The sequence below is a fragment of the Hoplias malabaricus genome, chromosome 8, assembly GCF_029633855.1.
Source record: "Hoplias malabaricus isolate fHopMal1 chromosome 8, fHopMal1.hap1, whole genome shotgun sequence".
NCBI lineage: Eukaryota > Metazoa > Chordata > Actinopteri > Characiformes > Erythrinidae > Hoplias > Hoplias malabaricus.
This window is the reverse complement of record NC_089807.1, coordinates 39,154,608-39,166,758: the sequence shown is the minus strand read 5'-3', so window position 1 is coordinate 39,166,758 and position 12,151 is coordinate 39,154,608. Positions and strand designations below refer to the sequence as shown.

Sequence of the window (12,151 nt, the reverse complement as noted above, 5' to 3'; positions counted from 1 at the left end):
CACCACACTCCTCACAGACAGTCACCCGGAGGAAACCCTGAGATACATCATCGCACATGAAATATTGCCTAAATCTCAACAATTGTCTAATGCTAGTAATATTTATTATTTGCTGTTACTAATTTGAAGAAGATATCTCTTTCTATTATGAAGCCAGTGTCTAAATAGTGACTCTTCTCACTCTTTTCTCAGTAATTTAGTTGCACTGTTGATCTAAAGATTTCCTTTAGGCTCCTGCCTCATTTCCTTGTCCCTGTCCAGTGTGTGTGTGGAGACCAGGGGAATGCCAAGGTGACCATGCAGCCGCTGAAAGATGCTGAGCTCGGGGCTTTCACGTTCTTCGCCTCCCCTCTCCCTCACGACGTTTGTGGCAGCAACGGACTCCCACTGACCCCCAACTCCATCAGGATCCTCGGCCGTTTCCAGATCCTTAAGACCATCACCCACCCCAGATTGTGTCAGTACGTGGACATCTCCAGAGGCAAACATGGTAGAATATTTTTTTTAACTACTACTTGCCAGAAATGCATGGACTGTAAAGTCAAAATCTATTCTTTTTTTTCCCAAACCAGTAATAAGTTTAAGATTCTGTGCCTCTGTTGTTCAGATAACGAAGACCTTAATGAAAGAAACTATTTTCTTTGAAGATATACTCCTGTTTCTGCAGAATATAGAAATCTGTTTTATTTGTAGGATCTTTAGATACACAGCTAATACATTTAGCTTTTTCCTCACACGTAGTCAGTAGAGTTTGATGTCAGTGGACGCCCATTAATGCTCCTCAGGAGCCAGACAAAATGCCTAATGTATCAGATGAATTACATAATTAGGAAAGGACAGTACATGAGTAGTGACCCATTTGAGACAATAAAACAACGCTCTAGACCCGAACTGAAGACGTAGGCTAGCTCCAGTATTCGGTGGCCACTGTGTTCTCATAATAATCGTGTCCATTGTTTTTTGCAGAGAGACTCGTGGTGGTGGCTGAACACTATGAGCGAAGCCTCAAAGACCTCCTCAAACAAGACACAACCGTCAGGTAAAATTTAAAAATAATACAAAACACTAATGTCAATGTATTTATTAGCTTTTTTTAAAAGATGTAATAGTTCTTTTTTATTATTATTATTATTTAAAATGCTATTTATTCCTTAAATAACGGCTCACAAATTCGGTGTGTTCTTACACCACCGCTGGCTAACAGCTGATTCCAATGAGGTTAGAATTATAATATTAAATTATAATCTTGCTGTGCTGTGTCAGTTCAGGGAGAGTATTGCAGATCGCTTACGAGGTTTTGGAGGGACTGGCGTTTATGAACAGACATGGCCTTGTGCATCGAGCCCTCAGCCCACACAATGTGCTTCTGGATTGTAAGGTACTGTAGACACATGTTTAAATATCTTATAAAAGGCTTAATAGCACTCCTCCCCAGGGCAGGACAGTAATAAAGTATCAATATATTCATTCATTCATTCATTATCTGTAAGCGCTTATCCAATTCAGGGTCGCGGTGAGTCCAGAGCCTACCTGGAATCATTGGGCGCGAGGAGGGAATACACCCTGGAGAGGGCGCCAGTCCTTCACAGGGCAACACACACACACACACACACATTCACTCACACTCACATCTACGGACACATTTGAGTCACCAATCCACCTACCAACGTGTGTTTTTGGACTGTGGGAGGAAACCGAAGCACCCGGAGGAAACCCAAACGGACACAGGGAGAACACACCACACTCCTCACAGACAGTCACCCGGAGGAAACCCATGTGGACACAGGGAGAACACACCACACTCCTCACAGACAGTCACCCGGAGGAAATACACGCAGACACGGGGAGAACACACTAAACTCCTCACAGACAGTCACCCGGAGGAAACCCACACAGACACAGGGAGAACACACCACACTCCTCACAGACAGTCACCCAGAGGAAACCCATGTGGACACAGGGAGAACACACCACACTCCTCACAGACAGTCACCCGGAGGAAACACACGCAGACACGGGGAGAACACACTAAACTCCTCACAGACAGTCACCCGGAGGAAACCCACACAGACACAGGGAGAACACACCACACTCCTCACAGACAGTCACCCAGAGGAAACCCATGTGGACACAGGGAGAACACACCACACTCCTCACAGAAAGTCACCCGGAGGAAACACACGCAGACACGGGGAGAACACACTAAACTCCTCACAGACAGTCACCCGGAGGAAACCCACACAGACACAGGGAGAACACACCACACTCCTCACAGACAGTCACCCGGAGGAAACCCATGTGGACACAGGGAGAACACACCACACTCCTCACAGACAGTCACCCGGAGGAAACCCACGCAGACACGGGGAGAACACACTAAACTCCTCACAGACAGTCACCCGGAGGAAACCCACGCAGACACGAGGAAAACACACTGAACTCCTCACAGACAGTCACCCGGAGGAAACCCACGCAGACACAGGGAGAACACACCACACTCCTCACAGGCAGTCACCCGGAGCGGGAATCGAACCCACAATCTCCAGGCTGTGTAACTGCGACACCACCTGCTGCGCCACCGTGCCGCCCAGCATCAATATATAATACAATTTAAAATGTTTAAATGTCATTGTCATGTCACTGACTGACATTCATTACAGAGCACTTCCAAGTTCACTGCCCTCAGTTTTAAAGTTAGTTTAAAAATATTAATATTGACAAAGCTAAGAGGTTTATGTTTGATGGTGATGTCATGTTGTTTTTCTGTGGCTTTAAGGTTTTTATGTCGATATTGGAATTATATCGTATCGACTGAAATTTAGAAATGTATTGTGATATACATTTTGGCCGCATCGTCCAACCCTACTCCTCCCCAGTCACACAAGCACAGTGCGTGTGTCTACTGGCTAACTCAGCAGATCTGGGCATTCTTCCAGTGTGGTGAGCTGTCCAGTTGCACTGTGTTAGCCTGTGATGGTTGGTTTCACATGTGTTTGGTTTTACTCTAAAGGTTTGGTGCCGCTGTTTGTGACTCGGGGTGTTTTTTTTATTGGCTGGAATGGGTGATGACTAAGGATTGGATGGGGAATATGTAGAATGTTACAAATATAGCACCTGGAACAGGTGCATACTAGGTTCAGAAATGCTACAATGTATATATATATATTATATTATGAAGTTATGCAATTTTCCCCCGAATCTCGCATCCACATAATAAATGTTCATACACGGTGGCGCAGCAGGTAGTGTCGCAGTCACACAGCTCCAGGGACCTGGAGGTTGTGGGTTCGATTCCCACTCCAGGTGACTGTCTGTGAGGAGTGTGGTGTGTTCTCTCTGTTTCTGTGTGGGTTTCCTCCGGGCGACTGTCTGTGAGGAGTGTGGTGTGTTCTCCCTGTGTATGTGTGGGTTTCCTCCGGGCAACTGTCTGTGAGGAGTGTGGTGTGTTCTCTCTCTGTCTGCGTGGGTTTCCTCCGGGTGACTGTCTGTGAGGAGTGTGGTGTGTTCTCCCTGTGTCTGCGTGGGTTTCCTCTGGGTAACTGTCTGTGAGGAGTGTGGTGTGTTCTCCCTGTGTCCGCGTGGATTTCCTTCGGGTGAGTGTCTGTGAGGAGTGTGGTGTGTTCTCTCTGTTTCTGTGTGGGTTTCCTCCGGGCGACTGTCTGTGAGGAGTGTGGTGTGTTCTCCCTGTGTCTGTGTGGGTTTCCTCCGGGCAACTGTCTGTGAGGAGTGTGGTGTGTTCTCTCTCTGTCTGCGTGGGTTTCCTCCGGGTGACTGTCTGTGAGGAGTGTGGTGTGTTCTCCCTGTGTCTGCGTGGGTTTCCTCTGGGTGACTGTGAGGAGTGTGGTGTGTTCTCCCTGTGTCTGTGTGGATTTCCTTCGGGTGACTGTCTGTGAGGAGTGTGGTGTGTTCTCTCTGTGTCTGCGTGGGTTTCCTCCGGGTGACTGTCTGTGAGGAGTGTGTTGTGTTCTCCCTGTGTCTGCGTGGGTTTCCTCCGGGTGACTGTCTGTGAGGAGTGTGGTGTGTTCTCTCTGTTTCTGTGTGGATTTACTCCGGGTGACTGTCTGTGAGGAGTGTGGTGTGTTCTCTCTGTGTCTGCGTGGGTTTCATCTGGGTGACTGTCTGTGAGGAGTGTGGTGTGTTCTTCCTGTGTCTGTGTGGATTTCCTTCGGGTGACTGTCTGTGAGGAGTGTGGTGTGTTCTCTCTGTGTCTGCGTGGGTTTCCTCCGGGTGACTGTCTGTGAGGAGTGTGTTGTGTTCTCCCTGTGTCTGCGTGGGTTTCCTCCGGGTGACTGTCTGTGAGGAGTGTGGTGTGTTCTCTCTGTTTCTGTGTGGATTTACTCCGGGTGACTGTCTGTGAGGAGTGTGGTGTGTTCTCCCTGTGTCTGCGTGGGTTTCCTCCGGGCGACTGTCTGTGAGGAGTGTGGTGTGTTCTCTCTGTGTCTGCGTGGGTTTCATCTGGGTGACTGTCTGTGAGGAGTGTGGTTTGTTCTCTCTGTTTCTGTGTGGGTTTCCTCCGGGTGACTGTCTGTGAGGAGTGTGGTGTGTTCTCCCTGTGTCTGCGTGGGTTTCCTCCGGGTGACTGTTTGTGAGGAGTGTGGTTTGTTCTCTCTGTTTCTGTGTGGGTTTCCTCCGGGTGACTGTCTGTGAGGAGTGTGGTGTGTTCTTCATGTGTCTGTGTGGATTTCCTTCGGGTGACTGTCTGTGAGGAGTGTGTTGTGTTCTCCCTGTGTCTGCGTGGGTTTCCTCCGGGTGACTGTTTGTGAGGAGTGTGGTTTGTTCTCTCTGTTTCTGTGTGGGTTTCCTCCGGGTGACTGTCTGTGAGGAGTGTGGTGTGTTCTTCATGTGTCTGTGTGGATTTCCTTCGGGTGACTGTCTGTGAGGAGTGTGGTGTGTTCTCTCTGTGTCTGTGTGGGTTTCCTCCAGGTGCTCCGGTTTCCTCCCACAGTCCAAAAACACACGTTGGTAGGTTGATTGGTGACTCAAAAAGTGTCCGTAGGTGTTAGTGTGTGAGTGAATGTGTGTGTTGCCCTGTGATTCCAATGATTCCAGGTAGGCTCTGGACCCACCGTGAATGAACAGTTTAGAGCCAAATCAGTACATATAGCTTTTCAATAGTCCCTGACTATTTTACTGCCATTACATTTAAGAATGTATCTGTGCAAATCATTACACTTGTTCATCCTTGCTGTTACTGCAATGGCATCTGTGTTGTTTCCACTGGACTACAGCTTTTGTTTGTCCCATTGTGAACAGGGCAAAGTTAAACTGGCCAAGTTCGGCCTCTATCACATGACGGATCACGGCGCAGATGTGGATTTCCCGATAGGGTAAGCACTCTCTGCTCTAATGCTTTTTTTCCCCCCACTCTCTCACGCCGCGGCCGTAATGTATTCCGTACAATTCAAGCCGTATGATTTTTCAGTTTTTCTAAGGACACGGATCTCTTTATGGATGCAGATGGAATCCCATTCCGCTTCCCATTATGTGAGGAGCTCAAGGGGATCTTTAAACTCGGCATGGATCTCAGTAAAGACGCATCACGGCTCTGATCTGAAACGTCAGCGTTTCATGAAAAGGAAAGATCAATGGCGAGCGCTGTGCTCCCATAATGAAACAAGATGAGCTAATATGAAATGTGTGTCATCATGGTCCATCTTCATTTTGATCAAAACCACATCTCCGATATCAAAGCAAACTTCCTCTTAGGCCGTTGTAAATAATGGGGCCAGGCGGCTGGCCTTGTTCTCCGGGGGTTTGCCTCCTAATATCCGGCTGGAGATTGCCTTTTTCGGGAAGGGGATGATGGACGCTCGCAGTGGAAGCTCGTGACCTCGGCCTGTCCTTCTCTGTCTGCTTTAGCTGCTCAGCCACATCTGCCCAGAAAATGTAATAAGCTTATCGGACTGACTTTGATGCTGCTGCAGTGATTCGCTGAGCTTGGCCTTATTGTGGTCAGTTATGTGAACAATATGAGCGGCTTCAGACTGCATTCTCTCCGTCCTTTACAGATATATGTCTGTGAATATTTAACATTATATTAACATTAAAATACAGATTAGTGGAAATTCACGGGAATGGAAACATGCGTTTGTTTCTTGTTCTTTGTCTTTTGCCTTTTTTGTCTCAGGGCCTGCATCTTTATACATCTTTAAATGAAGGGTTAACGTTTTAACCCTTTACAGTCCAACGACTTCAGTTCTTCATTGTGTATTATTTATAGTCTTCTATATATGATACACATTTTCAGATATTTCAGTGCCCATATAGCCGTGTGGAAAGAAAGGAGCCCCTGCTTCACATATGGATTGGGTGGGGGCCCCATAGTGTCAAAGCTGAAATAGTCCTATAGTTCACACCAGGGGTGGAGAGCTCGATGTGTGGGTTTGTAGATCGTGGGTCATTTAAATAATGTGAATCAGCCATTTCTCTCTCTCCCCCTAGGTATCCATCGTTCCTGGCTCCAGAGGTGGTGGCTCAATGTTCATTCCACTCTGAGGGTCCTCTCAGGGAGAATCCGCTGCCTTCTGGACCTAAAGTGGACGTGTGGTCTCTAGGGGTCCTGCTGTTTGAGCTCTGTGCTGTGTGTATTACCACTTATATTTTTAAATGATATATAACGACTGTTTAGCTCTTTCTCAGGAAAATGGCTTATTGTGTTGACGTTACCTTTCAAAAGTTTAGACCCAAGATGTGATGAATTTGCGGCACTGTGGCGCAGCAGGTAGTGTCGCAGTCACACAGCTCCAGGGGCCTGGAGGTTGTGGGTTCGATTCCCGCTCCGGGTGACTGTCTGTGAGGAGTGTGGTGTGTTCTCCCTGTGTCTGTGTGGGTTTCCTCCGGGTGACTGTCTGTGAGGAGTGTGGTGTATTCTCCCTGTGTCTGCGTGGGTTTCCTCTGGGTGACTGTCTGTGAGGAGTGTGGTGTGTTCTCCCTGTGTCCACGTGGGTTTCCTCTGGGTGACTGTCTGTGAGGAGTCTGGTGTGTTCTCCCTGTGTCTGCGTGGGTTTCCTCCGGGTGACTGTCTGTGAGCAGTGTAGTGTGTTCTCCCTGTGTCCACGTGGGTTTCCTCCAGGTGACTGTCTGTGAGGAGTGTGGTGTGTTCTCCCTGTGTCTGCGTGGGTTTCCTCCGGGTGACTGTCTGTGAGGAGTGTGGTGTGTTCTCCCTGTGTCCGTGTGGGTTTCCTCCAGGTGACTGTCTGTGAGGAGTGTGGTGTGTTCTCCCTGTGTCCGTGTGGGTTTCCTCCGGGTGACTGTCTGTGAGGAGTGTGGTGTGTTCTCCTTGTGTCCGCGTGGGTTTCCTCCAGGTGACTGTCTGTGAGGAGTGTGGTGTGTTCTCCCTGTGTCTGTGTGGGTTTCCTCCGGGTGACTGTCTGTGAGGAGTGTGGTGTGTTCTCCCTGTGTCTGCGTGGGTTTCCTCCGGGTGACTGTCTGTGAGGAGTGTGGTGTGTTCCAGTGTGGAGTCGACACCTTAGCAACTAAATGGAAATGTATGTTTATAAATACAGTATAATGTGTCCACTTCCATTCTGTTCCAGAGACTTTCTTCCAACAAAATCTGAAGGAAATGTTACACTCTGATAAAGACATGTTTGTGTACATGGTGTCAGTGGACGTTGCTTATACTTAGAAAGCTTTGTAATAAACTTCATGTTGTGTCTAACAGGGCAGGCAGCTTTTACAGAACCTTGAGATCAGTGAGAGGTTAAAGTTCATTATTACTTTAGGTAAGTGCATGTTATAATGTCTTCTCTGTGTGTTCCAATAAACAGCCACTAACCCACTAAAGCCACCAGACAGTTAAATGCTTTTAGTTTGTCCCCATCTGTGGCAGTAAACACAAACTCGGAACGGCAGGCAAAGCAGCCGCTGTGCCCAGGGGAGGTTATAGGGGGTTAGGTGCCTTGCACAAGGGCATTGTACCACTGTTCCTTCACTACCCCTGCCCCCATTTTGTCCTGCTGGCTACCCCTGTACATACAGTTAATTGAATACAGTTAATTTTGCAGAATGAAACCTGTGGTTCCCACTTGTTTAAGAGTCCACAGATGACATGATTATGACAGTCATAAATCAACAGGATTTTGTAAACAATTATAAATATTCATCAGATTGGTGTCATGATCAATTCCACTCCTGTTTACAAACAAACCAAAAAAAAAACAATGGTGATATTCCCCTTGTGAATGACCCCAGATCAGGTTGAGTGTTTCTGTGAACCTATCAGTGCAATCTCCATCCTCTGACGCTGGACTAATTGGCCTCCTCCTGCAGGTTGCATGGATGACATAGTCACTGTCCTTGCTGAAGAGCACGGATGTCTGGACATCATTAAGGTGAGTCTCTTGTGGCTGTGCTCAAGCTTTACTGGCCACTGGCCCAGGGACCTTCAGTTCCACACGACAAACTTCGACATGCTGCTTGTCTTTTCTGTCATTTATGAGAGTAACAAATGTCCGCTTTGCTAATGCAGCAATCCATGTGTGTTCCAGGAGCTTCCTGAGAATATGCTTACTTTGTTGAGCAAATGCCTAACGTTTCTGCCTTCAAAAAGGTAACCTGCCTCCTACAGTCCATCATTTCCTTCATGCTGTTGAAAGGACATCCCTTAGGCTTTAATAGTCTTGAGGATGGAATAATTTAGCAGTTTTTAGGCACCCTTTGTTTTCAGGGTGCCTAAAAACAAAGGGTTCTTTCTATTATTACATAGATATAATAATAATAATGAATAAAGATTTTAAAGCAAAGCTTCACTACAGCTTGAAAATCATTGTGATGTTTCAATGACCTGTAACAGGAAGAACAGGGAGTCGTGATTACTCTTGGCTCAGCACTGCAGAAACGGCACTATGTAACTTTTTGAGGAGTGTGGGAAACCAAGCTCTCATCCCCCTTGACTTCAGTACAGCGCTGTAAACATGAATTCCACACTGCAGCTGTAGAGGGCGCCCAGGAGCAGAAATACCAAATGTTACATAGTGCTCCTTTGAGTTCTATATAAATCAAATAATCTGCAAAGTTCACGTACCACTGACGTTAAAGGCTAAGCACCACTTAAAGGACCTCCATGAATATTTCACATTATTTAAGTTACTGACAGATATAAGTATGAATTAAAATAAAAATAGCAGCTTAATTTGCTTTAAAACTGACAATTTTATTAAATTGACGGAAAAACCCGAGCTCGCGACGGAAATTCTTGAACGCAACCGTGACGTCACTGGTGGACAACAGCTGAACAACGCCGCGGTAAAACACCGTTATGACTGACTGTTATGACAGTATCTAGCTAAATAACCAACATTATTCATGACAATAGCCTAGCAATAAGCTAAACTCAAATTTAGAGGTACCGTTATTCTTGTAAATGTGATCGAAGTCGAACTCGAATTCATCCGACACTATAAACCTCCGTAATGCAGCTACGTAGTCGAGTATAATCTGAGCCACCGAGTTTAGCGAGTCAAGCTAACGTTAACTAACACCAACTAAAACAGGCGGAGTGAGTGTCCTTACCCTGTTTACCTCCATGTTACAGAGGCTCTTGAACACCTTTCGTTGGTGTCCTTACATGCCCATATTGTTGGAAAAGCGCCAGTGAAATGAGCTACAGATAACGGAGTGAGCGGATGGTCCTTTCCAAAGTGCCCGTTTAAAGTTGACAAATTTAGTCCATTTTCTGGATATTTTGGGATCTTTGGGCCATTTGTTCACAGATGTCCCACTGTACATTGAATGATTGCAGCCACAAACAACACACCTTTTCGTCATTTTCCATTAAATTAAGTGCAGCTTCTAGAGTTGTTGTCCACCATCTACATCACAGGCAAGACGCCTATTAGAGTTTCCAAACACCGTGGGGGGGGGACCAACGGTCTTTTAAACCTTATTCCTTGAATTAGTAAGAAATAACATGTTTTCTGACTATCAATAAACACAAGTTAGGAACTCAAACTCCACTGTATTTATTTGTTTGACACTTTCATAGAGCTGCTGCTTAGCCTTTAAGTTAAAAGGAAAATATGTAAATCAAGAAGATGCAGAAAAAAACATGGAAGTCAATATGTATTTAATTAATTTATTAATATATTCAATGCTCTTGAGATTGTGCAGTAGCAGCTTTGCCATGCGTTCAGCTTCAGTTACATGACTTTATTGTTGTTATTAACCTGTGATCCAGGCCCACCCCAGCAGAGCTGCTGCAGGATGCAGTATTTGAGGGAGTGTCCAGCCTCTACACACCTTATCGGAGCCCGGTCAGTCTGTTCTCCTCTTCCCTGCGCTGTGCCCACCTGGAGCTGCCAGAGGACATCAATGAACTGTGCAAAGGTCTTAGTACTGGAGTAATACCTGTCATAAATCCTTAATTTAAAATCACTAACAATGCCTTGACTTTTGGGTAATTAATACTTATGAACACCGGGTGGCGATGTGTGTCTTTTACTCACTGCACAAACAGAGAGAAGCAATCTAGCCATTCACTCACTACAGCACACACCAGTGAGACAGCCGCACTGTCATCAGTGCTGATCTTTTGACCAGTGGTTTTCTTAAGGATCATGTCTTGTAATGTCCCCCTGCCTCAGTTGGCACTGTGCTGTTAAACCTAGGTGACCTTAGCAGTTGATTTGCCCAGCAAGGCTGATTCTCTGTCGTCTGTGCAGTTGATGGGGAGGATTATCTGTCTGAGAGATCCGTGGATGAGGTCTACCACCTGTGGTGTCTGGCAGGAGGAGACTTGGAGAAAGAATTGACCAACAAAGGCATCATCCAGTCCAAACCTCCAGTCTGCACCCTGCCCAAGTAAACACAAACACACACCCACATTCTCAGACTCTCACATGTGTACACACACCCTCAGCACATCCTATTCTCAGGAAAATAAACTCTGCTGTCTCGCCCCACACTGTTCAGTAGACAGTGTATTAGACTGAACGGCAGCATTAACCTTTCGTTTCGACTTTCATTTGTTTAGTTTCGTTGGAACGCTTATCAATCCGGCTCCAGTAATCAGCATTAATTTTGTACTGAATTATTTTAATGTAAAAAAAGGCTGATTCTCATTATTTAAATAAAGAATGATCTACCCATGTGCACATTGTGCATAGGAGTATTTCTTGCTCATTCTAATATGACGCTATGGGCCCCCACCCTGTCAGTGCATAGTGAGTTTTCTTTTACCGAAACAAGCCTTGTAGTGTTTTGACTAAAGCATGTCACAGAGGTATATTTAAGACCCCAGAACTGTGTTCACTTGAGGAAAAGCAGTAGAATATCCATCCATCCATTATCTGTAACCCTTATCCAGTTCAGGGTCGCGGTGGGTCCAGAGCCTACCTGGAATCATTGGGCGCAAGGTGGGAATACACCCTGGAGGGGGCGCCAGTCCTTCACAGGGCAACACACACACTCACACATTCATTCACACACTCACACCTATGGACACCGGAGCACCCGGAGGAAAACCACGCGGACACGGGGAGAACACACCACACTCCTCACAGACAGTCACCTGGAGGAAACCCATGCAGACACAGGGAGAACACACCACACTCCTCACAGACAGTCACCCGGAGGAAACCCACTCAGACACAGTGAGAACACACCACACTCCTCACAGACAGTTACCCGGAGGAAACCCACGCAGACACAGTAAGAACACACCACACTCCTCACAGTCACCCGGAGGAAACCAACGCAGACACAGTGAGAACACACCACACTCCTCACAGACAGTCACCCGGAGGAAACCCACACAGACACAAGGAGAACACACCACACTCCTCACAGACAGTCACCCGGAGGAAACCAACGCAGACACAGTGAGAACACACCACACTCCTCACAGACAGTCACCCGGAGGAAACCCACACGAACACAGTGAGAACACACCACACTCCTCACAGACAGTCACCCGGAGGAAACCCACACAGACACAGGGAGAACACACCACACTCCTCACAGACAGTCACCCGGAGGAAACCCACACAGACACAGGGAGAACACACCACACTCCTCACAGACAGTCACCCGGAGGAAACCCACGCAGACACAGGGAGAACACACCAAACTCCTCACAGACAGTCACCCGGAGGAAACCAACGCAGACACAGTGAGAACACACCACACTCCTCACAGACAGTCACCCGGAGGA

General features: G+C 46.9%; 1 protein-coding gene across 2 annotated transcripts in view; it reads left to right on the top strand.

Annotated features, from left to right (window-relative positions):
- tbck (TBC1 domain containing kinase) overlaps window positions 1–12,151 on the top strand; it is an 84,194-nt gene that overhangs the window by 2,384 nt on the left and 69,659 nt on the right. Inside the window, exons 2-11 of one of the 2 annotated variants that reach the window (XM_066678880.1) lie at window positions 262–490; window positions 967–1,039; window positions 1,264–1,378; window positions 5,254–5,327; window positions 6,442–6,580; window positions 7,664–7,724; window positions 8,272–8,333; window positions 8,490–8,551; window positions 10,178–10,326; window positions 10,662–10,800. In XM_066678880.1, coding sequence (XP_066534977.1) covers window positions 298–490; window positions 967–1,039; window positions 1,264–1,378; window positions 5,254–5,327; window positions 6,442–6,580; window positions 7,664–7,724; window positions 8,272–8,333; window positions 8,490–8,551; window positions 10,178–10,326; window positions 10,662–10,800 — 1,067 coding nt within the window. In that variant the 5' untranslated portion in view covers window positions 262–297. Of the gene's footprint in view, window positions 1–219; window positions 491–966; window positions 1,040–1,263; window positions 1,379–5,253; window positions 5,328–6,441; window positions 6,581–7,663; window positions 7,725–8,271; window positions 8,334–8,489; window positions 8,552–10,177; window positions 10,327–10,661; window positions 10,801–12,151 lie in introns of both variants that reach the window. The other variant, XM_066678882.1, reaches the window with a different exon arrangement.